Consider the following 26,673-nt stretch of genomic DNA (forward strand, 5'->3'; position numbering starts at 1 on the left):
CAACCGAAATCTAGTCCTTTTAAATCAGGAAATAAATAGGCTATCTCATAAGTAATTTATCCTCTAAAAATGAAATATGAAAACTAAATTTTCTTGGCAAGAAAAAACTAGGCTTAATCTTACATGGGCAAGACAGTCATAATTAGAAAGCTTTTTGGTTATTAATAATTAGTGATTCTAAGGGAGCCAAGGCAGAGAACAAGATGGTGGGAGCAGTGCTGCATGTCCTCAGAGCAGTCTCAGTCAGCAGTCTGCTGCCCAGAATCCAAAGAATGATGTCTTCCAATAACAGACCTTGAGAAGACAGCTGGTTAAAATCCTTATTTGTCCTGAAACTTGATCCAAGAAAAGATGCTCATTCTAGTCTCCTGGCCAAAAAGGAAACAAGTAGGCTCTACAAATTATAGTTTTACAATGTTAAGCTGAAATGCCTAGAAGCCCACAACAAAATTTGTCAAGAGATGTTGCCGGAGATTCATGAAGATGAACATTAACCTTGTACTTTGGTAGGGACTTGGAACACACTGTATAGAAAGCAGGATCAAGCTGTTTACCTATGGAAATATGAAGGAGAGTATCTTCATAATGAATAAACTCAGAAAAAATCAAGTATTTGTAGAATTCCATAAGGCAACTATTTCTTAGGAAGAATTAGCACCTGACCCGTGGCGAGGACCTGATATATGTGAACTCAGATCTTAGCAACTCCGGTCAGGAACTGTGATTGCATAGGGCAATTACTATTTAGCAAAAAAAAAATTTTCCTCCAAACTGATCTATAGGATTGAACACAGTCTCAGTCAAAATCCTAGCAGGCTTTGGAAATGCAAAGGACCAAAAATAGCTAAAACAACCCTGATGAAGAACAGAGTTGAAAGACACACTTTTCCATTTCAAAACTGACCACAAAGCTAGAGAAATCAAGACCGTATGGTCATGGCATAAGGACAGGCATACAGATCAGTGGAATAGAATTGGAAGTCCAGAAGTAAACTCACATATACGAGCAATTGGTTTCCAACAAATGTACCACGACAATTCAGTGGGGACAGATAATCTTCGACAAAGGTGTGGAGACAACTGGACATCCTTGAAAAAAGATAAAAATAGACCCCTACCTCATTTTATACAAAAACTGTAGACCTAAATATAATAGCTAGAATATAAAAATTTTAGGAAAAAACAGAAAATCTTTGTGTCCTAGGGTTAGGTAAAGAGTTCTCACATACCAAATTCACAACCCACACACACACACACACAAAAACCTTTTGTAATTCAAAGGACATTATTTAAAAAAGTCACAGATTGGGAGAAAATTCTGCAAATCATTTATCTGATAAAGGACTTGTATCCAGAATATGTAAAGAAAACTTGAATCGACAATTCTCTAAAAGCATATGAAAAGATGCTCAGCATCACGGATTGAAAGAGAAATGCAAATCAAAACCAGAGTGAGATAACATCTTACCCCTTTTAGGATGGCCATTATCAAAAGAACAGAAAATAACCAATGGTGAAGATAGAGAACTTGGAACCCTTGTGTACTCTTGGTAGAACTGCAAAATGGTGCAGTCATTATGGGAAATAGTACAGAAGTTCCTCAAAACATGAAAAGTCAAATTATCATATGATCCAGCAATCCTACTTTGGTGTATATATTCAAAAGAATTCAATTAAGTTTCTTGCAGAGATATTTGTACACCCATCATAGCATTATTCACAGTAGCCAAGAGGGAGAAACAACCCAAATATCCGTAGGTGGATGAATAAAGAAAATGTGGTATAAACATAATGGAATATTACGCAGCCTTAAAAAAGGAAATCCTGCCACATGCTACAATATGGATGAACCTTGAGGACATTATGCAGAGCAAAATAAATCACTCACAAAAAAATATAATTCCACTAATAAAAATATTTAAAGTAATTGCAAAATGTAGGGGAGTTGGTATTTAGTGGGTCTAGAGTTTCAATTTTGCAAGATGTAAAGTTCTGGAGATCTGCTCTACAACAGTGTGAATATACTTGGCGGTACTAAACCATACAGTTGAGGTAAGTTTCATGTTACGTACTTTTTACCACAATAAAAAAAAGATTTAAAAATAATATAGTGATTCCCAACATTTATCATGACATGGCACCCTTTACCCAATATACATGCCATATACTGGGTAAGGGAAGAGGCTATTTCTAACCAGAGGAAACTGCCCCAGGGTGGATACTGTGGCATGTCTCTTTGAATGCTCCAGGAATAGACCAACCACTATAGACTGAACAGACACTGATACATGCAAGTTCCAGGAATAAGAATTCTTAAATGTTTTTTAATGACATTCCTGTTGGCCAAAGCTCCAAGAATCAGTTTCCTGTTTTTAGCTTGTTACAAGTTGTTCTGTTTCTGCTTCACTTTGGTGCCATGGCCTGCCCTCTCCTTGTACCATTTATCAAGAAACTTGGAAGAGAAGAAATTTATAAACAAGGCAAAATATTTCAATCTTCATCTGATGTAGTACCATCATTCTTCACAAAAGCTACTCTCCTGGCCTCTAAACAACCATTCTTCAGAGTCCTTTTTAACCCCACAAAATTCACTTTCAGGATACAGAGTTTTAGAAGGTAAGAAGTAACTTCTACATAAAGTATATAAAACAAAATTGATATCTTAAAAGCACTTTAGCTCTTCTACCCAGAAGAAACTATTGAGAGTCAACTCTAACTTTACTCTTTACTGCCTGGACTCAGTATGCAAGGATATGCCTGAGAGCTAATAAAAACACACTCACAATTTTACTAAATTTTTGTCAGCTTTAGAGGCACCTGGCTGGCCCAGGGCAAAGCATGTGATCTTGATCTCAGCATCATGAGTTCAAGCCTCACGTGGGCACGGAGCCTACTTTAAAAAAAAAAAAAAAGTTTTGTCAGATTTATTTGCTAAAGGCAAAATAAGTGAATAATTATTCCTGTGGAGCCATAAAGCATTGTTCTTCCATAAAGAAAGAAATACGCCATCAAATTGCATATTTTTTAAGGCTGAGACCACTGGTAAGCTAACTTAAGTAGCATTTATATATAACTTACATGTGGAAATGGATGATACCCCATCTACGTAAGAACAGAAGTCAAGCTACTAAAATTTCAAGATAGAATCGTCTACTGTATAACCTATGTACCTAGTCTCTCTGTAAGCAACAACAACTAATAGCAAATGGGAAAGCACTCATCTAAGGATTTAACCACCAGTTGTCTTCAGCTTACGGAGTGATCTGCTTGGGAAAGAGTCTGTTGCATGGGTTGTAAAAATGTTGCGAGCTGCCTGTTTTGTGAATAAAGACTAGAACACAGCCATACTTATTTGTTTACGTATTGTCTATGGCTGCTTTTATATTGCAATGGTGGAGTTGAATTGTTCTGACAAAGAGTAGGCTGTAAACCTAAAATATTTACTGTCTGGCTCTTTAAGAAAAGTTGTCTGATCTATGGCATAGTTTTTCAAACATTAGAAGAAGCATACAAATCATTTTGGGATCTTGTTAAAATGCAGATCTCATTCAGAAGGTTTGACGTGAGACCTTAGAGTTTATGTTTCTAAGAAGCTCCAGGTAATGCCAGTGCAGCTGGTTGGCACAACACACTTTTAGTAGCCGGGGCTTAATGTATGCAATAATCTACTCTGCTAGTGTAGTGTAGTGTTTCTCAACCTGTCACAATTTTGCCCCACAGGACATTTAGCAATTTCTGGAGACATTTTGGGTTATATGACTGGGAGGAGGTACTATTGGTATCTACTGGATAAAGGCCAGAGATGTCCTACAGTGTACAGGACAGCTCCCTACCCCAGCTCAATATACCCACAGAATTCAAGAAACCTTGAATTCTGAGCAAGTTACTAGCCTTGAATGCATATCAGCATCAGAAAGTTACGAAAAATAGCAACACTCCTTTTAGTTCTGGCCATGAATAATGGGCATCAGACCTCCCCTCCTGCTGTGAAAGCCCATGAAATGAATACAGTATAATAGAGTTGGACAAAGTATATGAAGCAACTTACCAGGCATAGAAAACAAACAAGGCTGTGATTCTTGAAGAAAGGAAAACAACCCAGATCTTAGCCTACAATTTCAGATGATATTTACCTTAGATCAGCCTCTAAAAGACCTAAGCAGAAGTCAGGACATGACTAATCAAGTTGAACCACCAATAAATTAGCTACCTCCCAGGACAAAAGTCAGTATTCTCTAAAAGAATACAATAAAATGTGGAGTTTCAAGAACTGACTAGCATCCACAATATTCAGCATATAATAAAACTTTACTACACACAAGGAATGGGAAAATGTGAAAATAAGAGAAATAGATGTGACCCAGATGGTAAAATTATCAAACAAGGACAATAAAACCTCTACATAAGTATGTTCAAGGACTTAAATGAAAAGTTAAACATAATGAGTGAACAGACTGGGAGACTGAGCAGAGAAATGGAAAATACAAAATGCTTCTAGAATGGAAAAATACAATACATAAAATTAAAAATCCACTGGTTAGGTTTAATAGTCAACTAGAGGCCAGGTAAAGGATCAAACTGAAGCACAGCAAGATAAAAGACTAATTCGAAAAATGAACAGAGCCTCAGAAAAGGCCTGTGAGAAAAGGTAAAGAATTTTAACTTGCATGTATTTGGATCTCAGAAGGAGAAGAGGGATTAAGGCATGAAACAAATCGTAGCGGAAACTTTTCCAATTTGATATCAACCCACAGATTAAAAAAAAGCTCAATGAACCCAAAGCAGAATGAACATAAAGATACAACCATCTCTAGAAAACCAAAGATAAAAAAGCAAATATTAAAAGCAGCCAGAAGAGACACATATAAGAATGTCAATAAGAGTAACTGCTAACTTATTAGAAAAAAACACAAGAAGACAGGGAACAGCATCTTTAAGTTCAGAATGAAAAAATCCCATATCCAGTTAACCTTTCACAGTGAAGATGAGGGGCATCTGGTTCCAGACGAGACAGTAAGTACATTCAATTCTGTTCCTTCGGCTAATTACTACTAAGGTTTTTTGGACAAAAGCAACTAACAGAGCTTTCTGAAAGTTGTAGAATAGAAGGCAGACTGGATAAGGAACTTAGGACACAAGGAAGGACCCAGCCACAAGTCTCACTCCAGTCCCTTTCTTTTTAATGCCTATTTATCCCAGCCTGGGCTACAACGTGGTCTACAATTTGAAACAACAATATGCACAGACCAAAAAGACCCAAGAAAAGCCTGCTGTGTTTAAACAATGACTCAGCAGGAGGGCAAGTATACAGTGGAAACACTTTTGACTGGACCTGCTGTACTTCAGATGAACACCATGAAAGAAGCTGTACCCTTCCCACTTCCCACGAGGCAGTGTGCAAACTGTGGGGTGGAGTCCTGTCAGGTATCACCACCTTGTGTTAACCAGGGAGCACATCTACCCCTCCCCACCAAAGACTGAGGAGACGAAAGTGGAGCCCTGTCAACAAGACCATCCCCACACTAACAAAGCGGTGCCCTATCCCACTGGGGTTATTTATGAGACCGAGCCCTGTCAACCATTTCCAGCCTGAACTATTGGGGTGGTACTTCTCCTTCCCTACCAGATACTTTGGAGACCAAAGGGCAGAGCCTTTTAGACTGTCCTTCCCTGCACTAGCACAGGCAAAAGCAGTGCCTCTCTTCCTCCTCAGCTGGCACTGTGGATGGTCAGTTGAGCACTAAGGACCATCTCCACCCTGCATTAAGCAAACATCAGCAAAAAGCAGCAACCCTCTATTTCTCATTGGCCTCAAACACTGTGGAGAGGAGCTCTACTGACCCATCTTTACCATGCATTAAGAAAAGGCAGTACCCCACATCCTTTTAAGTAGAAAACCCTGTTCTAGGTAATTAACAGACTACGAGAGATAACTAGCTAAGCTACAGTAAAAAAACTGACACCAGAAACCAATGGGATCTAACTGATATTTATAGAGCACTCCACCTCAAAACAGTAGAATGCATTTTCTTTTCAATTGCCATTGGAACATTCAGCAAGATAGACCATACCCTGGATTATAAAATAAACCTTAAATTTAAAATGAAATTATGCAAAGTATATTCTCAGACAATAATAAAAATTAGAAATCAATAACAAAGAAAATGGAAGAAAAATCTTCAAACACTTAGAAGTTAACACACTCCTCTAATAGCCAATGCATCAAAAGAAGTCTCATGAAAAAGTACAAAATTAAACAAAAATACAATACATGAGGATTTATGGGATGTAGTTAAATCAGGACTTAACAGGACATTTATAGCATTAAATACACCAGAAAAAATGAAAGGGCTTGAAAGAATAGTAAAATCTCCACAAACACTTGAAAATTTAAAAACATTCTTCTAGGGCACCTGGGTGGCTCAGCTGGTTAAGCATTTGCCTTCGGCTCAGGTCATGATCCCAGGACCGTGGGTCAAGCCCCACATCAGGCACTCTGCTCAGCAGGGAGCCTGCTTCTCCCTCTCCCTACCCCTCTCCCCGCTTGTTCTCACTCTCAAATAAATAAAATCTTAAAAAAATAAAAATAAAACATTCTTCTGAATAGGTCAGAGACCCAAGATAAACTTAAACAGTAAATTTTCATTTACTGAAGTAAATGAAAATGTATCAGAATATATGGAATATGTCTAACACAGTGTTAGTGAAATCTATGATATTAAATACCTGGAAAAAAAGTCTCAATTCAATAATTAGACTTAAATTTCCATCTCAAGAAACTAGAAAAAAAAGAAATCCATAGCAGAAAGAAGAGCAGAAATCAGTGAAATTGACAACCGAAAAAAAGAAAAAAGCTCATTCTTTGAAAAGACCAATAAAATTGATAAACTCCCAATATCTAGAAAGAAATATTTCTCCCATCCAAGTACTAACCAGGCCTGACCCTGCTTAGCTTCCAAGATCCCATGAGATTGGGCGCATTCAGGCTGGTGTGGACATAGACCAGAAAGAAATATTTCTACAGACTACACAGCCATTTACAGGATTTAAATAAGGGAATACTATGAACATTTTTACACATAAAAATATGACCGCTTAGATGAAATGGACCAATTCTTAGAAAACCACAAATAATCAAAACAAATTCAACATGAAATAGATTAAGGGATGGTAAACTGTGGTCCACAGTTCAAATCCAGCCTAACACCTGTTTTTGTAGAGCTATCAACTAAGAATGAATTTTACATATTTAAATGATTGGAAAAAATATTTTGTGACATTTGAAAATTTTATGGAATTCAAACTTCAGTGCCATAAAATTTTGTTGGTACTCAGCTATACTCATTTGTTTACATATTGTGTATGATGGTGTTTTTTTTGTTTTTTTTGTTTATTTTGTTATGTTAATCACCATACAGTACATCATTAGTTTTTGATGTCCTGTTCCATGATTCATTGTTTGCGTATAACACTCAGTGCTCCATGCAGAATGTGTCCTCTTTAATACCCATCACCAGGCTAACCCATCCCCCTACCCCCCTCCCCTCTAGAACCCTGTTTGTTTCTCAGAGTCCATAGTGTCTCATGGTTCATCTCCCCCTCCAATTTCCCCCCCTTCATTTTTTCCCCCACAAAGTAAAAATGTGTATGATGCTTTTGTGCTACAATGCACAGTTGAATAGTTGTAACAGACCATGTGACCTGTAAAACCTAAATATTTAACTATCTGGCTTTTTGCAGAGAAGTTTGACCACTCTTGATATTGAATTCATAGTTAAAAAGGAAAAATCTCTAGGCCTAGATGATTTCACTGGAGGATTCTCAAACATTTTAAAAAGAAAAAACACCCTCCCCCAAAAAAAAGAGAGAGAGGGAGAAAGAAAAAGAGACATTCTACTCATTCTATTCCAGAAATCAGAAGGAAGACTTCTCATTTTATGAGGTCAGCACTGCCATGATAGCAAAACCAGATAAAGACATAGAATAAAAAGAAAACTACATACCAATAGTCCTCATTGATGCAAAAGTCCTCAACAAAATACTAAGCATATTGAATCCAGCAACATATGAAAAGAATAATACATCATGACCTGGTGGGTGGGGTTTATATATTTACTGTAAGACTAGTTCAGTTTCTTGATTCAAACACTGATCAATGTCATCCACCATGGTGACAGTTTATTATAAAGCTGAAAGATCGTATGATATTATTAATTGATACAGAAAACCATTTGATAAAATTCAATACCCATTCATGATAGCTCTTAATACACTAGAAATGCAGGTGAGCTTTATCAACTTGATAAAGAACACCTACCAAAAATCTACAGCTAACATCATACTAAATGGTGAAAGGTGAAAAACTGGAAACAACTCACATGTTCTTCAACACTATATCCATACTTTAGAATACTACTTACTAATAAAAAGGAATGAACTACACTACTGATACATGCAAAACTCAGATGGATCTTTAAGGCATTATGGTGAATGAAACAGAGCCCATCTCAACAAGTTACATAGTATATAATTTGACTTTTACAACATGCTCAAGATATCAATTATAGTAATGCAGAACAAATCAGTGCTTTCCAGGGATCAGGATAAGGGGGAAGGTGTCCCTATAAAGCAATACACAGAAATTTCTTTGTGAGGGAGTTTCTTTCTAGAACAGTTCTGCAGAGTAATTTTGGTAGTTACTCTATACATGTAATGCAATTTCATAGGAACATATGAACAAATGCATGTAAGAACTGATGACCAAATAAGGTATTTTATAGTAATACGCCAATGTTCTTGGTTTTGAAAATTATACTATGGCTGTAAGATGGTCACTGGGGAAGCTGGGTGAAGGGTACATGGGAGCTATTATTTTTGCAATTTCTGAGTGTTGCAATTACTTTAGAAAGTTAATAAATCCAGAAGTAAAATATAGTTCCAGCTCTCCCCACACCAAAAAAAAAAGTAAAGGTGAAATAAAGGTATTTTCAGACAGACAAGAAGTGAGAGAATTAGTCTCCAGGAAACCTACACTACAATAAATGTTAATGGAATTTTTTTTTTTTAAGATTTATGTATTTATTTTAGAGGGAAAGGAAGAAAGAGCACAAGTGGGAGGAGGGGCAGAGGGAGAGGGAGACAAGCAGAGTCTCCAGTGAGTGGGGAGTCAGACACATGGCTTGATCTCAGGATCCGGAGATCATGACCTGAGCTGAAACCAAGAACTGCACACTTAACTGACTGAGCCACCCAAGCGCCCCTAAAGGAATTTTTTTAGGAGGAAAGGAAATGAACCAACTGTAAACTCAAATCTATGGAAGGTCTGAAGAATTCCAACAACAGTAAATACGGGGATATTTGACTTTTTTCTTCTTCAATTGGAAATAAAACTGATTTTTTAAAAGCACAATAGTAACTGCATTATGGAATTAATTACATATTAATTAATTTCATAAAAATGGAATGTATGACAACAATAGCAAAAAGGATGGGAGGATAAATGGAAATGTGTTTTCACAAGGTTCTTACATTATATATTAAGTGGTATATTAAGTCAAGGTAGATTGTGGTATGATAAGTTTCAAGATATACACTGTAATTTCTAGAGCTATGCTAATACAGTAGCCACTGACCATATATGACTTGAACGCTTGGAATATGGCTAGTCTGAATTAAAGTCTGCTGTTAGTGTAAAACACACTAGATTTTGAAGACTTACTATGAAAAAAGGAATGCAAAATGTCTCAATTTTTATTACAATTACGTTTTGGATGGTTTAATTAGAGTATATTATTAAAGTAAACTTTACCTGTTTCTTTGAAATTACATATGTGGCTTATATTATATTTCTATTAGAGTGGTTTCAGAGCAGGGATTTGCAAACTTTTCCTTTAAAGGGCAGATAGTAAATATTTTAGGACCTTGGGGGCATGCAGTCTGTGTTACAATTACTTAGCTTTGCCACTATAGCATGAAAGTAGCCATAGACAACATGTAAAAGACTTAGTGAATAAGTATGGCTAGGTTGTAATATAACTATTTACAAAAAGAGGTGGCTTGCTGAATTTGGCCCACAGGCCATAGCTTGCTGAACTAAAGTACCTACCACAACAAAAACCAAGAAACCAAGAAGTATAGTTTAAAAATTGAAGAGATGAGACACAAATTCTCCATTACTCCAAAAGAAAGCAGGAGGGAGGTAAAAAGTGACAGAATAAGGCAAAAAGAAATCAAATAGTGAGATTGTAGATTTAACTCAACTACAATGTTTACGTTAAATGTAAATGGATAGATTAAAAGGAAGTTTTGTGAGGTTGTACAAAAAAGCAAGACAGACTCTTATTTACAAAAGCACTCACAGACACAAAGACACAGAAAATACAAAACAAAAACATTAAACATAAAAGGATGGAAAAGGATACATCATGTGAACTAATCACAGGAAGGCTAGAATTATTAAAATCAAATCAGACAAAGTAGAATTCAAGATAAAGAATACTGACAGATACAAGAAAGATGTTTCATAGTGATAAACAGATATTTCACCAGGAAGATGTAACAGTTCAAAACCTGTATATACCTATTAAGGGAGCATCAAAATCCATGAAGCAAAAACTTATGGAACTAAAGGAAGAGTAGACAAATGTGCAATTATGGTTGAAAATTTTAACATTTCTCTGTCATTAAATGATTAAACAGGAGGACAAAACAAAGCAAAACAGTAAGTATACAGAAAGTTTGAACAACACTATCAAACAATTTAATCAACATTTATAGAACAGTAAACTCCAAACTTCAGAATAGACATTTGTTACAAGTACATAAGGAACATTCACCAAACTAGGTCTTCTTCTTGGCCATAAAACAAGTTTCAGTGTATTTTAAAGGATATGTTCTGATAATAACAGTTAAATTAGAAGTCAACAAAAAGATACAAAGAAAAATCTCAAAAAATTTAGGAATTAAAAAGCATACTTCTAAATAATTCATTGGGTCAAAGAATAAGTCAAGGGAAATTAGAAAATATATTTAATTGAACAGTGAAACACAACATATCAAAATCCGTGGACTACATCAAAGCACTGCTTAAAAATTTTTATAGCTATATATATATATAAAATAGATTTGAGAGTGTGTGTGGATGGGGGAGGGGCAGAGAGAATCTCAAGCAGACTCTATGCTGAGCGCAGAGCCCAACAGGGGTCTCAGTCCCATGAAGCCAGGACCACTACCTGAGCCAAAACCAAGAGATGCTTAATCGACTGTGCCACCCTGGTGCCCCACTATATATTTTAGAAAAGAGACTTAAAATTAATTTTAGCTTTTATCTTATGAAGCTTGAAAGAAAAGAGTACCTAAAATAAGTAGAAGGAAGGAAATGATAAAGAATGGAAATTAGCGAAATAGAAAAAAAAAAAATCAGTAGATAAATCAACAGATCCAAAAATAGGTTCTTTGAAAAGATCAGTAAAAATGACGGGCATCTAGCTAGACTATCAAAAAAAGAAAAAAAGAAAAAAAAAACTAAAAAGTTACCATAATCAACAATGAAAGAAGGGACATCAAAATGGATACTGAAGATGTTAAAAGGATAATAAGAATGTCATGAACTACGTAGTGCTGAGAAATTTGACAACTTAGATGAGATGGACAAACTCCTTGAAAGATACATATTACCAAAATTGGCACAAGAAGAAAAACAAAATCTAATAATTTCATTATAGCTGTTAAATTCATAATTAAAAATTTTCCTACAACAAAACTCTAGACCCAGATGATTTTCTTGCTAAATTCTATTAAATATTTATGGAAGACAAATCTTAGTAAAACACTTCCTGAAAACAGACACTTCCAACTGATACAATGACCTGAAAACAAAACCACACAAGGATATGATAAGGAAAGAAATTACAGATCAAGATCTCTCATTAATGTAGATACAAGGAAAACCCCTTAATGGAATAACAACAAAATGAATCCAGTACGACAACACATCATGACTAAATGGGGTTTATCCCAGAGACAAAAGGTTGATTTAATATTCAAAACTAAGTGTAATTCATTATACTAGTAAAGGAGAAAAATCATATGATCAGCAGATCCCGAAAAATTGCTTAATATTCATTCATGACTTAAATTTTGTTTTCTTTCCAACTACAATGAAATTTCCTCAGCCCGATAAAGGGCATTTAGGAAAAGCCTACAGCTAACATATTTAATGGTTGAAGAATGAATATTTTCCACCAAAGAACAGGAACAAAGCAAGGATGCCCACTCTCGGTGTAGTATTCTACGTCTCGGCAGATGTAATAAAGCATGAAAAAAAGATAAGAAAGGAATACATGTTGGGAAGGAGGAAGTAAAACTCCATTCACAAACATGATTGATTATGTAGAAAATGCTAAGAATGTATCAAAAAACTACTAGAATTAAAAAGTGAATTTAGAAAGATCCCAGGACACAAGGTCAATATTACAATAGAATTAAAAATATTTAGAGATAATTTAATGGAAAATGTATAAGATACCTACACCGAAAACTACAAAACACTGTTAAGAGAAATTAAAGATCTACATAAATGGAGAGAAGTAGCAATTTCATGCGTTGGAGGACTCAAGTGTGTTGTTGGGATCTCAGTTGCCCCTAAACTGATCTTTAGATTTAGTGGAGTCACAATCAAAATCCCATTGTGCTAACTGGTTCTTAGATTTTATGGAAAGGAACAGAACCTAAAATGGCCAGTGCATTCTTGAAGAAAAGGGTTGAAGGACTTCTAATTTTCAGAACTTGTAAAGCTGCAGTAATGATGCAGTGTGGTTTTGGTGTAAGGACCAAAAGATTGACAGAAGAGAAGAGAGAGTCCAGAAACAGACCCGTACTTATACTGTCAGCTGACTTTTGAAAAAGAATCCAATGAAATTTAATTAGGAAAAGGAAAATCGTTTTACACATGGTGTTGAGACAACTGGCTCTCTATAATGTAAAAGAAGGAATCTTAACCCCTTACACCATATACAAGAATGATCTGAGATGGCTCATAGACTCAAAATGAAAGCTAAAACTGTAAGCCTTTTAAAAAAATATATAGCAAACCATGACCCTGAGATAGGCAAAGTTTTCTCAGGTTTCTTTACAGAATGACAAATTGAACTTCAAATAAAAATAACACAGTTTTGCTCACTGAAGACACTGTTAAATAAATGAATAGGCAGGCTGCACTAGAACATATCCACAATACAGATATCCCGAGAATTCCTACAACTCAGTAATAGAGACAATCATCCACCTAAAAATGGATCAAGACATTTCACAAAAGAAGATATATGAATGGGCAGTCAGCACATGAAAAAGTGCCCACAATTATTAATTATCAGGTACATGATAACTGGAATCAACAGAGATATGAACACATATGTTGGAATGGCTAAAATTAAAAAGATCAACAGCAAATGCTGGGGAGTATCTGGGATTACCGGCAGGAGTATAAAATGGAAGAATTTGCCAGCTTTTTATAAAGTTGAACATACATCTGCCTTGTGAACGAACTAGCAGCTCCACTTCTCAGGACAAACAAAACGTCTTGTGTCACAACGTTCATAGCAACTATTATTCATGGTGGCTAGAGCCAGGGGCAGCCCAGGTGCCATTAATGGGAGAATGGATATATGAATGATGATGCAGTTCCACAATGGAGTACTACTCAACAAGAGAAAGAACAAATGACTGAGATATGCGGCAATATGGATGAGCTTCAAAAAAAAAAAAAAAACATGCTGAGTGAAAGAAGCCAGACCCAAGAGTGCGTACAGTGTGACTACATGGTATGTGACTTTTGAGAAGAAGCCGAACTAGCCTGGTGGTGAAAATCAGAGTATCAGAACAGAGGTTGTCTGGGGGAAAGGGACCGACTGAGAAAGGAAACAAAGAGCTTTCTGGAATGATAAAATCTGCACGTGTGTATCACAATGCCACCCCAATTGAATCAATGTCTTTGCTTGGAACCTGGGCATCAGTTTTTTTTATAGTGTCTCCCTACCTCCATACACAAGTGATTCTGGTGGACAGTTAGGGTTGAAAAAGAACACTCAAGAATCTCAAAATTTTGTCACCAAGCAATATTTGTAATTTTATAAATGGGAACTATAACTGCAAAAGATTATTAGTTCTAAAAAAGCATTCTCTGGATAAACGTGCATGCTTGCTGGTTGGATAAGAATTGCCCAACTTGTATGCGTCTAATTTTTGTCTTGGCTGCCAAGAAGTTCAGAGCCAAATTCAGTGTTCAGTTTAGTGATTAACATCCCAGCTGCCTGATATACCAATTTGAGGGGCGGGGGGGGGGAGGTTGGGAGATTGAGGATGGGGGCATTAAAATACCCTGTTTCACATTTTAAACTACCTCAAATCATTTGGGGGAAAATGATGGTGTATAAATCATAAAAAATGTTGGTCATTTTGGAAAAAAATTTTTTTTCATTGAAGATATAAATACATTGTATGCTTCTCCTTCTTGTCAAAAAAAAGGTTAGATAAGCAAAGACTTTTCCTATTGCTTGGATGAGTCCTCTGCTAAAGGTAAATCACTATCTGACCAAATGATCGAATAACGTTAAAAAATACATCATTTTAAAATACAACCATATAGACAGGGAAACTCTTCACTTACATTTGATTATAAGGGTGAGACTGGAGGAACACATGTAAGAGTATGGAGTATGTTAAGAGTCCCTAATGGATCATAGATGGCATAAAAAATTTAAGTGCACTTCATTACATTCTTAGGCTAAAGCAAGAAATCAGATCTGTACGCAAATGTGCTCACTGTCATTCTGTTTCTATGATGACTGGTGTCGGCTGCTTTGATTTTATACACTGGATAGGATATTTTTCTACCCCTTCTCATTTAACAAAACCATACAACCTTGGCCCTCAGGAGAAACTAAAATGTCTTTATTCCCAAAGGGCATATTCTAATGCAACACGAAGGAAAAAAAGAAGATAGCAGGAGGGGAAGAATGAAGGGGAGTAAATCGGAGGGGGAGAGGAACCATGAGAGACAATGGACTCTGAGAAACAAACTGAGGGTTCTAGAGGGGAGGGGGTGGGGGGATGGGTTAGCCTGGTGATGGGTATTAAAGAGGGCACATTCTGCGTGGAACACTGGGTGTTATGCACAAACAATGAATCATGGAACACTACATCCAAAACTAATGATGTAATGTATGGTGATTAACATAACAATAACAGTAAAAATAAATAAAAATAAAATAAAATAAAAAATAATATAAAAATAAATAATAAATAAAATAAAAATAAATAAAAAATAAAAATTAAAAAAAAAGGAAAAAAGAAACAACGAAAAGCCTCTCACCTGCGCTGTCTCACTGTTAAGGAATCCAGTTGGCTGCTCCTCTTTTTGCACTTTTCTCCCCGTTAAGCAGGACTCAGCACTTCTCTCACTATGGATGTTTTTTTCTATTGACCTATTTTGCATCTGATTGATTTGCTTTGTTGCAGCCTTTCGAGAAACAACCTGTTGATAGAGAGTAATAATGTATAATGAAAACTTTTGACACTTGTAAGAAAAAAATGCATTCACGTCCAGATTCTTGAAAATTCTAAACTTGCCAAGTTCTGTGAAAAGGAAGACATAAAGAGGAAAACCAACAAATGGATGTTATGGAAAGAATATAGTAGTTGGCAAGATCCAGACCCTTTCTCATCAATAGTACAAGACCAATTAAAATTAGTGTCACTTTTGTACGCTCTTTAGAAATTATCTCTACAGATAACTTGCTTATTGAAAACGGCATTTTTACAGAAAACTGTCACATTCTCAAACTGCACATGAATTCATTATTAACCTTTGCTGGGAGTGGATCCAGTACATCTTTTTAAATTCTTATTAATTAAAATCTTAGTTTTCTATCATTGAAGTGAGCCTAATTAATGTGAACGTATAAAAGGAGCTTATGATGTTGCTTACTTTTTTATACAGGTAATTTAACCTTTGAGCAGACGAGTCACAGTTCATGTCACCTAGTCCCGTGTACCAGTATCAGGGGTTAAGTTCTCCAACAAGCCTGCTGTCTCTAAGGTTTCTTTTTCACACCATGGTGTTTTCTGGGGGATGACTGACTCTTAATAACCTTGAAGTAGACACGGAAATAGAAGGGCAGGTCCCACAATAGAGTTGGAAGATTGAAAGCCACAGTGAAGACCCTTATGTGAAGTATTTGCTCAACAGCGTTGTGTTTACTGCAGCTGAAAGTGCCATCACCTTTTTTCCGGGGTTAAATTGGGGGCAGAAGATAGGAACAGCGCAAGCGGAAATAACGGAGTAGCCAGTGCCAAAACGGAGAATGAATTACATTGGCTGGGCAAGCAGAGCCTTAATTTGTAGTCTCTCAATTTTTAGCTTCTATTGCCAAATGTGTTCACTCCTTCCCTTTAAAATATGCTGGTGTTTTGTGGCTAGGTCTAAGCTGTCACAACACCATTCTTTATTCACCCCTCCTCCTGGATCCCAGCTTTTCAAAGGATAGCAAAGCCATTGCTTTTCAGTAACCTGACAATTGGAATTGTTCCCTCATCACTCAGGGTTTCTTTATTTTCACCACTCAACTCTCCCAAACTACTGGGAAAATTCATGTGTAACCACCTTCTGAGTCACTCTCCCACTGAAGTCAACTTGGGTGATAAAGGCTCATCAGACCACCAGTGTGAAACAAAGGGTTTCCCAAGGCTGTTGTGCACCGTTTCATCTTAATAAAAGACTGGCTTTGCCAATCATTGTGAAAATGTGTCTTATGATATAAAGGATTCGTTGAGATATTAATTGAGGTTTTTAATGCCTCCTGGATGCTAGGCACTTTAGGTATAACGGTTTTTGGCCTGGGAGCCTCTGATGTACAAACAAAATTTGATCTAATATATTCAGTCCTCTGTGAGGCTTTCTGGAAGAGACGAGGCCTCCTGGATCTGCTGTCAGTTGGCCGGATGGTTAGGTTGTGCTGCCATAAGCACTTCTAGCTAATAAACAAAATGATATCCAGTTTATGAAAAATTTCTTTTTATAGGGAAACTCCTAAAATGGTAAGAATGAAATGGGATGATTAAGTTTTACTCTCAATTATGAACAGAGGTAAAACTTTTCTCAAAGACATAAAAGTAAGTACAGGAAATACTCTGGGCATCTCACATAATCAAATAAAATGATACTGTCCAAATATGTGTCATTTTCAAGAAAGTGGCTATTCAAATAAGGTATCTTTTATTTAATTTCCCATCGGCACTTCACGGTGTTCTAAGAAACCTGGAATACTCTGGCCTTCTAAAATTCAGTAAGCCAAAAATATGCTCATAATTGAGATTTTATACTCTCCTTTTCTCACATAGAATATAAATATGAAGACAGGCTTAACAGAATTATTTTGAGAAGGCTCAAGAATTTTATAAATTTTTAAGTTCAATACAAAGATTACTACAACCAATAATATGTTCACCCCTGGATTTGCTGTGGGAACCTCAGATTTAGGGTAAATGGGAAGGACAAACTTTTACTTGTCTGAAATGTAGGACAGCTTGAACATTTTCACTCTGTCCTACAGCTACTCCTCTGTCTAGGTAGAGCATTTAGGAGGAATGGGTGGCTCATTATGCCCAGGGCTCTGTGCTATTCCAGTGTGGATTTGGGCACCCTAACAAGGGGGGAGATTTGATAAGCTGATGAGAGGGTCCACTACTGGCTCTTGAGGAAACAGCTTATTCAAGGGTTGAATGGGGCCTTCAATAATGCTGGTTTACCACCTTGGCTTTTGCATTCTCATCTGGGAGTTCTAGAGCTTTAGCTCACCTCAATAAGCATTCTTACTGAAATATGGTTTCCTTCAGTGAATTTTGGACATTAAATCCCAGTGGAAGGCATAAATAGACTGGGGTAGCCCTGATGATAGATTCTTCTCATTTGACAGCATTACCTCAGGAGCCACTGGAGCTACTCAAGAGTGATTTCAGCTATACAGACCATCATTGTGATTGAGGCAAATGCCCCGAAAGATTTGCTTTTCAGGAAAAAAATATCAACGTCTTTCCTGTCTTGACAAAAATTCATTTCCAATTTAACTCCAGGAACAGTATTTGAGGACTTGTGCAAGGCAGCGGCTCAGTTTACAGGGAACAGTTTATGATGCCTAGTAAAACCCAGTATTGGAAAAATACCTCATTTTTCTTTTGCAAAAAGGTGCTATAAGTTTGCCAAGGTTCTTATGGTGATGTGCTATATTTTCTAATACCTAACCAAAACATATTTTTTTAGGAATACTAAATTTAAAAGGCACCACCACTTATACTGAGGGAAATAACATTTAAAAAAATTAAACATTCATAACTTTCTTTTGAATACTGAATGACAGAAATATTTTATTTATATAACTGTATATGTTTTCTGGTCCACTGACTTCTTTTTAGGTATCTTTGTCCAAAAAGTGTAAGTCCAGAAGTCATTCAATATTCTGTTAAATAACTAGAGTAATCCATGTATGAAGTAACAAGAAATGTTTTTAGTTACTAATAAGGGGATTCTGTCTGTGATTAAAAAGAGAGAAATTTGGAGCCATGTGACTGATATTCATTCTGGACCTAGAATGATTTTGGTTATGGAAGCAGTCAATGGCAGAAACTGTCCTATACTTTTATCATTCAGGGGAAATGTCAGTTTATATTGTCATACTTTGCTTTTAAATATTTTCAAGTTTGGTTTTTGCAACATTACAAAATCTGTAAACTTTAAAAATAAAAATTAAGATACTTTGGGTTTAGCTACATGGTGAACCCATTTTTATATTATGACTATTAAATATATTTGTGCACTTAAAATATTACAGAAATAAAGTCCCTATTCAATAAATATTGATTTGCTGTGGAATATACCCCCAAATCATCTTACTGTCTATACACTGGGGCTGGTCATACTGTTAGAAATTAACTAAGGTCTTAAGAATGCACATTATTCTTAGTCAAATAAATATTACTTATTTGGAATAATATTTTTATACTATATTATTTTAATATTCTTTTTATTCATAAAGTGCTCTAATCAAAAGGGAAGAATAAAATATTATTGACTGAGGCTCATTGGAAAAAATGTTTTATGTTTTTTTTTTAAAGATTTTTTTTAAGATTTTATTTATTTATTTGACACAGAGAGAGAGACAGCGAGAGAGGGAACACAAGCAGGGGGAGTGGGAGAGGGAGAAGCAGGCTCCCCGCTGAGCATGGAGCCCGATGCGGGGTTCGATCCCAGGACCCCGGGATCATGGCCTGAGCCAAAGGCAGACGCTTAATGACTGAGCCACCCAGGCGCCCCTGGAAAAAATGTTTTATGTTCTATTCTCTGCATATAAAAATGGTTTCACAACAAACATCCTTTGAATTTGATGAAACTGAAAATTCTGGTGGATAATGATTAGGATTTTACATCAGAGGATATAACTATCAGTTTTTAAAATGGCTTCTTTTACATTTCAATTAAGTTTATGAAACTGAAAAACTACAAAAAAAAAAAAAGGAAAAAAAATCTACCTAAATTAGTGTAGATTAAGTGGTGACCATTATTGCAAGGGAAATACTATGTTAAGGAAATGGCTCTTTGTTTTGTTGCAAAAGTGATAAAAACACAAAAGTCAATAAAACTGTTAAAATAAGTCTCAGTAATTACCAAGATCAAAATCCACTGGCTTTTTATTAAACATGAACTTTTGTTCTGCCTTCTGCAATACGTAAATAGTGCTGACAATTGGTTTGTGAGGCATTTGCTACAATAAAATGTAATTGTATCATGAGAGAAAGGTGACAATCAGGAGATCATGAAAAAATTACATATTCTCACTGGTAGTTAATTAGCCATGCAAAACCTCCTCAAACAGATATTCTCTTCTATTAGGAATGATTACTATGCAGGCCTACAGATGTCAATACCACAGTCATTCAAATACTTCTTTCCCTACTAATTGAAGGTTGTAAAGCTCTGGTGCCAAGGTTTTGCTTCCAAAGAGCTAATTTATGACTAGAAGGATATTTTATGTCTTCAGTTGCAGCAGCTACAAAATTCAGCAAATCAGAACCATCTGTGCACTGATACTTGACTCACCATTCATCTCGCAGCCTATCAGTCACATTAGTTTGCATCCTGCATTCTTGGCTCATGAACGCTTGCGATGATCCAAAGTTCATAAGAAATATTAAAAATGAATGGCATCCTGACCCTACCTCACTGTACACGCCTCAAGAAAAAAAGCTCCCCCCCCGCCCCACACACACATCTTTTGCGTATGGACCGTATCAAGGAAGGACTGGACATTTGGTTGCCCGTCCAGTAAGGCGGCTCACAGCAGTCTCAAGTTTCCCCCGCCTTCTGAGAAATGTAAGTCCTAATTCCTGTGTATTGTTTCAAGTTCTGTTTTTTTGAATTGATGTGAGTCAGTCAGTTGGAAGATTACAGAGTAAAGGATGAGAAGGTGTAACTTAAAAAAAAAAAAAAAAAAACTTTTTCAAAGGTTATTTTTGTAGATTGAAGTATCAGTACAAACCAGGCATCTGGTTAAATCTAAGACTATCATCATTAATGCCACCAAATTATGGCCAAACTGGTGAGCAAAACCAGAGGGCAGTAACTAAAGAAATCTGAAGAAAAGCAGCAAATAAAGGTCCTCATGAGTAAAGTCATATTAGCCTTTAATCTGACCTTGGTCATATCTCTGTGACATCAGTCACTGCTTTATTTAATAGCACACTAAGTAGGCCATGGATCCTACTACTGTTTTTCTCTGAGACAATAGGTCAAAAGAACTTTGAACAAAATTTCTTGGAGCTGAGTGAGGAGAACTAGGAATTACATATAATAAGCAAGAAACTGGGTTGTCAGACTCCTTTTGAGACCCCAAACAACTTCAGTTGGTAGAAAAGCTTCGGGGAAGGTAATCGTGGGATCCCACGGACTAAATTACTTACTTTTTGTTTGTCTGGAGTACGCATATTTACACTTTGGCCTCCGGTGGAAAATTCCAGTGGTCCTAAAGGTATTTCACCGGGGTTCAGGATTTTCTTGAGCATTTGATAGTTTGGCTTTTCATCATATGCTAAATTATGAGCACATACCAAATATTGGGCTATTTCACCTGTGAAGTGTTAAATTTTTTTACATGTTATTCATAATTGGCAGGAATCGTCAAGGCTCTAGTATCATCAAAACCTCTCTATTCTCTTACACATGCACACAACACACATCCTGAAGAAACAGAATGAACACTTTGGTGAAAAGCACTTTTCAAATGATATCCAAAAATGACTGAAATACAGTGAGACATGGAGATTTGACAAGATGGGAAACACTGGTAATTTTTTTACATATCTTTGTAAAAGATATATAAAAGGTATGTTTATTTCTCACTAACTTATCAAAGGAAGCAAATTTTTAAAAAATTACAGTTAGTGATTTTTGACTTATGGGGTCAAATTACTAAGAACTACATGAATAATATAATAGACTGGACACACTTCATACTTTTATGTTGAAGTTTTAAAAATTCAGTTAAAAACGAGTGTTACTTATTATAAACCTCCTTACTTTGATGGGAAAAAAAAATCACTGCAAATTTTAATTCAGGCTTTGATTTTGAGATTATAACAGTACATTCTGAAATGACCTTGAACTCTAGGTTTCTATGACTAATTTTAGAGCTCCCCAGACCTCCCTTGAGTTGTCCATACCTAGCAAGCCCTGTGCCTTCACTGCGTCGTCTTCCTAGTTTAGAGCAGAAGGATGAGATGTTGCTACTTTTTTTCTTTCTAATGTAATCTCTTCCCTAGAACTATATAGCCATCTCCCCAAAAATATGAACTACAAACTTCTAAATACAAATAAAACTAGTCACCCAAAATTACAAACATTGCTGCCTTAAAACAAATGTAGTTTGCATTTTTGTTTCAGGTGGAGATTCAATCTAAAGTCAAGACACAAGTAAATGATAATACCATATACTGCTTAAAATCTAGCATGTTTTCCTTTTTCGTAGAGATGTTTAGATATTTCACAATCTAGTTTTTACAAGCTTTTCCCCTTCAAAAACTTATTACTCACACAGACATAAGTACCTCTTACTTTCTCACTAAGTTGCTATATCCCCATGGTGGGAAAAATCTGGGAAGCTTTGTGGCTTGGCAGGATTGACTTCCTAATCCTTCCCTTCCCCTCCAGGCCCACCTCCATTCAAGAGGGAACTGCAGACATGGCTTTCACTCCCCACGGGGAAAAATTCCAAAAGGAAGAGTCACCATCCCTTCCCCCTAAGAGAGTCAGAGCGACCATTTCATAGCCGGTATGCTGTATTCATTACTGGCAGCTGGGTTCTAGGACCTTAAGGCCACTGTGGCTAAAATGAGAACCCTTGGCTCCAGGGTTTTGGTCTTTAGTTTCTTGTTTTTTCTTTTGGATACCGTGGCAATTATGCAACCTAACTTTTTTCCTTCTCTAATGTTTTAAGATATGTCATATTCTGTTATCTAACATTCAATCAGTCAGATCTCTATTAACTAGCAAATGGTATGGCTTCATCACATTTGTAACTCCTGTTTCCAGAAGCCCAGTGAGGGTGTCCCATTCCTGAAGGGATGATCAAAAAGAAAAAAAGATTACATTACATTCACTACCATTTTCATGTAAATATTCTGTTGTTCTTTGGCCCTTTTGAGACTGGTACACCAAGTCTGGTATATATCCTTACAGTTCTATTAACCAAAATATCCCAAATGGAGAAGAGAGCTGAATACAGTGGGAGAATTTTCACAGGTCACGGTTAGAAGACAATGGAAGATTCCTGGCACTCCCCCAGCTGATGGCAGCTGTGCTGCAAAGTCTTCGTGGGTCTGGGGCTTGGAAAAATGAGGTACCGGTGAGGTAGGAAAGGGAGAAAAAGAAAAGCCACCTCTTACAAATTCATTGTCATCAATCTGAAGCTTAGAACACTGTGATGTATTACTGCTTCAAATGGTAGCCTTCCAAGATCTGGATTTATTATATTAAGTATACTTTTAAATTTACTATAAGCATATTTCTGGAGCTATATAAAAAATGCTTTGAATAGTATGAAATGATATTCTTGAATCATTTGCTTTTAAGCTAATGAAATATTAAGTATCATTACTATCATCTCAGGAGATAGAAACTTGTGCAACTACTGCTGGAGTGGGGGTGGGGTGGGAGGGAGGGGGTGGCTGGGTGATGGACATTGCCGAGGGTATGTGCTATGGTGAGCGCTGTGAATTGTGCAAGACTGCTGAATCACAGATCTGTACCTCTGAAACAAATAATGCAATATATGTTAAGAAAAAAAAAAGAAGATAGCAGGAGGGGAAGAATGAAGGGGGGGAAATCGGAGGGGGAGACGAACCATGAGAGACGATGGACTCTGAAAAACAAACTGAGGGTTCTAGAGGGGAGGGGGGTGGGGGGATGGGTTAGCCTGGTGATGGCTACTAAAGAGGGCATGCTCTGCATGGAGCACTGGGTGTTATACACAAACAATGAATCATGGAACACTGCATCAAAAACTAATGATGTAATGTATGGTGATTAACATAACAATAAAAAATTTAAAGAAACTTGTGCAACTATTATTATTACACTGAGCTGGACATGAACATTGGAAACTTTCTAGTGGTTTTATTTCATTAACTGCCTTAGTCATAAACCTTTTACACATCGGATTGTCATGCTTGCAGTACCCACTCCTAAGTACACCCAACTAAGAGATCTTCAGTTAATATTAAAGTTTCAATGTTTTGTGCTTTAGAAATAGAAATCTGCATTTTATAAAATAATACGATGGACCCAAATAAATGGTTTGTACTGAAAAATGGAGAACCTGGCACTCGTGTCACTTCTTGTTATCGCTCAGATCTTCATATCTCCAGTAACTGAAGTTTCACAGAATATACACAGGTCCACAAGCATTTATCTTGTGCAACCCTGAGCATCCGGGCTTTCTTTTCTAATCCTGAGCTGAGCAGTTACCTTTTGTGCAGGAGGGGCAGAAAAGGTAAGGGAGATATACAGAGAAAACTTTCTTTGACATCTCCCATCTCTCCTTTTTGCTGTCCTATTGAGTAAAACATAAGCTGTATAACTTGGTCCAAATGCCAATAAGCGTATTAGCCAAAAAGGAATACTGGCATTTGGACCAAGTTATTCAGTGCAGTTACAGAAACGAAAAGCTTTCACCTTCAACACTTACGCCATGCCCCTCCCCCCCCAAAGGAGAATCCTTCCGGATTCGCACCCTCCTCCATCAGAAGAGGGACAACAGAAACTGGGAAGCTGGAGGCTCACACTGGGGCAGGCTTAGGACTTGGGAGAATGGAGGTGGAAAAGCAGAACTACTTTGTTCGTCTTTCGTTTCCCATGGAAATGAATATTTTGGTTTCTTGTCAAAGAAGGACTATAAATATAAGTTCAAGATGATTTAACTCTACATTTAAACTCTCAGATGGAAACTGATGCTATTTGACCTTATCTAGAGGGTCAGTGTATACATTCACTTTCATATAAGTCAGCTAAAAGCTAACTTTGAGATTGCCCAATATAGAGAGAACAAGATTCATTCCCCTTATCTGTCTCTGAGAAAAAGTGAGCCTGACAGCAGAAGCCGGCACTTTTCTATAAGACAATCGAACTCATTTATTAAATTGGTGAACAATGTGCCATGCATGCATATGCAAACGATAGGCACTTGGGTAATTGTGAATTGACTATTTTTACTGATAATACTGTCAATTAAAGAATTCCAAAATGATCCATACTAACTTGAAAGAGAAAACCATTTAATGAAACATACCTTCAAATCCCAAGGTTACATGCCTGTGCCAATCCAAATTTTTTTTTGCTGGCTGTTCAGTCACAGTGCAGCGCAGGTCTGAACAGCACTCAAGTGTTCAATGATTTGGTTTTTTAAATTACTGACCGAAAGTAGTCTTTCCCTAGATCAACTTTATCTTCTTTCAATGATATAGATTTTATGGGACAAAATCAGAATGTCAACTCTAACAGTACTAGATACAGGTGACTATTAAACCTGTGTAAGATTCCTCCCTCTCCTGCCCACCCCCCCAAAATGCAGCGGCAAGGCCTAGAACGCTGCCGAAATATTTTCTTGTAGCCTTCCTGTGTTCTGATGTCAGGGAGGATCTAAACGCTCTCTTCTCTAGCAACGAGTATCTGTAACCTTGTGTAGAGAGTTTCCTCTCACCCCCGTGGGAATGGGAGTGGGTGGATTCAGCAAAAGCCGTAACACAAGAGTGACAAATGTGGAAATGTGGTGACCAGTAAATCATTTAGGAGAAGGTGGTAGAAGTTATCATTTGACTTACAGCAGCTGCTTCTGGAAGGAGCCCATTTAAGCACTGACTCAGGAAGCTCATCCAACAGACTAAAACAAAACAGAGTAATATGCAGTGAATTTGTTTACAATCCTATGATTCACTGTCTTGATTACAAAAAACAAAACTCAAATTCTGTGTTGGTGGGTCACCCATATCGTCGTGCCTTTCAATATTTTTTTTCACCCCCTTGTAAGGGGAAAGAGGGTAAGTGGAGGTGGGGGAGATCCTTCAATTCTCATTGACCAATTTTATATCACCTAGAAACTAAATGTAGATTTACAGTATAAATGCTTTAGATCAAAGTCTGTACATGCAGAAATGTAGAAGTAGGGATATCTATCATGATTTTTTCTCAAAAACAAGAAAAAATACATAGGAAAATAGTATCAGGATTTTCAGGAGATTTTTCTGCAGGTACTTATCCTTGGGGAGGGGCAAATTATTTATGTACACTGTTCTCCACTGGGTAGTGTTTGATGCTATTCTATGATTAAACAGGTTAACAAGAAATATCCAAACAACAAAACAAACAAGATAGGTCATTATTCTAACCCTTCCCAGTGTTTTAGACTGAATATAATGCTTTTAAGTTGCTTGAGCCACCAGTATATAAACATGCAACTAAAATTATTGATATGAGTGTTTGACTGACAAACTCAGGCACAGGCAGAACTGCAACAATAAATGCACTGACTGATCTGATATTACCCCATGTCAGGAAAATAAAGGGCATGAGGGAGATATGGTATCATGGCTGTATATGCAAGCATACCCTTACAAGGAAATTCAGAGTATGCCTTCTTAGCAAGTTGAATGAATTATGATCATATATTATTTACTATCAGAAGTTTAAAAATGTCTATAGTTTACCTTAATTGTAAACTTCATTATGTATTAGCTTTACTGGTTTATAGACTTATATTAGTAATCAAATCAAAATGAAGATATTAATATACATAAAGGTCCCCAAAATGTAAATGGGAGTTATGTTTATTAGCATATTTTATCATTTTGCATGATACCCTATTATCACATTTGAATATACACACATAGGCATATTCTTTAGATATCTACAATGAATGCATCTACATATATTGATAAAAGACTAAAACAAATCATATTAATAAGTCTTATTAAAAGAAAAAATACATGTAATCATTGGGATGAAAATGCAAGTCTTTTAAATACAGTACATTATTCAAATCAGGTGAACTGAGGTGAAAAACTGGGTATAGAGAT

The 26,673-nt window shown here is 36.5% G+C and overlaps 1 protein-coding gene and 1 pseudogene across 3 annotated transcripts in view; one reads left to right on the top strand and one right to left on the bottom strand.

Annotated features, from left to right (window-relative positions):
• VRK2 (VRK serine/threonine kinase 2) overlaps positions 1–26,673 on the bottom strand; it is a 117,985-nt gene that overhangs the window by 516 nt on the left and 90,796 nt on the right. For all 3 annotated transcript variants that reach the window (XM_028089963.2, XM_028089960.2, XM_028089962.2), the window contains exons 10-12: positions 25,423–25,481; positions 21,010–21,176; positions 15,371–15,532 (exon numbers count right to left, since the gene is read on the bottom strand). In XM_028089963.2, the coding sequence (XP_027945764.1) occupies positions 15,371–15,532; positions 21,010–21,176; positions 25,423–25,481 (388 nt within the window). The remainder of the gene's footprint in view (positions 1–15,370; positions 15,533–21,009; positions 21,177–25,422; positions 25,482–26,673) is intronic.
• On the top strand, positions 204–903 carry LOC114198532 (protein NipSnap homolog 2 pseudogene; annotated as a pseudogene).

This window comes from Eumetopias jubatus, unplaced genomic scaffold (genome assembly GCF_037043125.1).
Source record: "Eumetopias jubatus isolate StellerSeaLion01/CBP00866 unplaced genomic scaffold, mEumJub1_p1.0 scaffold_9, whole genome shotgun sequence".
NCBI lineage: Eukaryota > Metazoa > Chordata > Mammalia > Carnivora > Otariidae > Eumetopias > Eumetopias jubatus.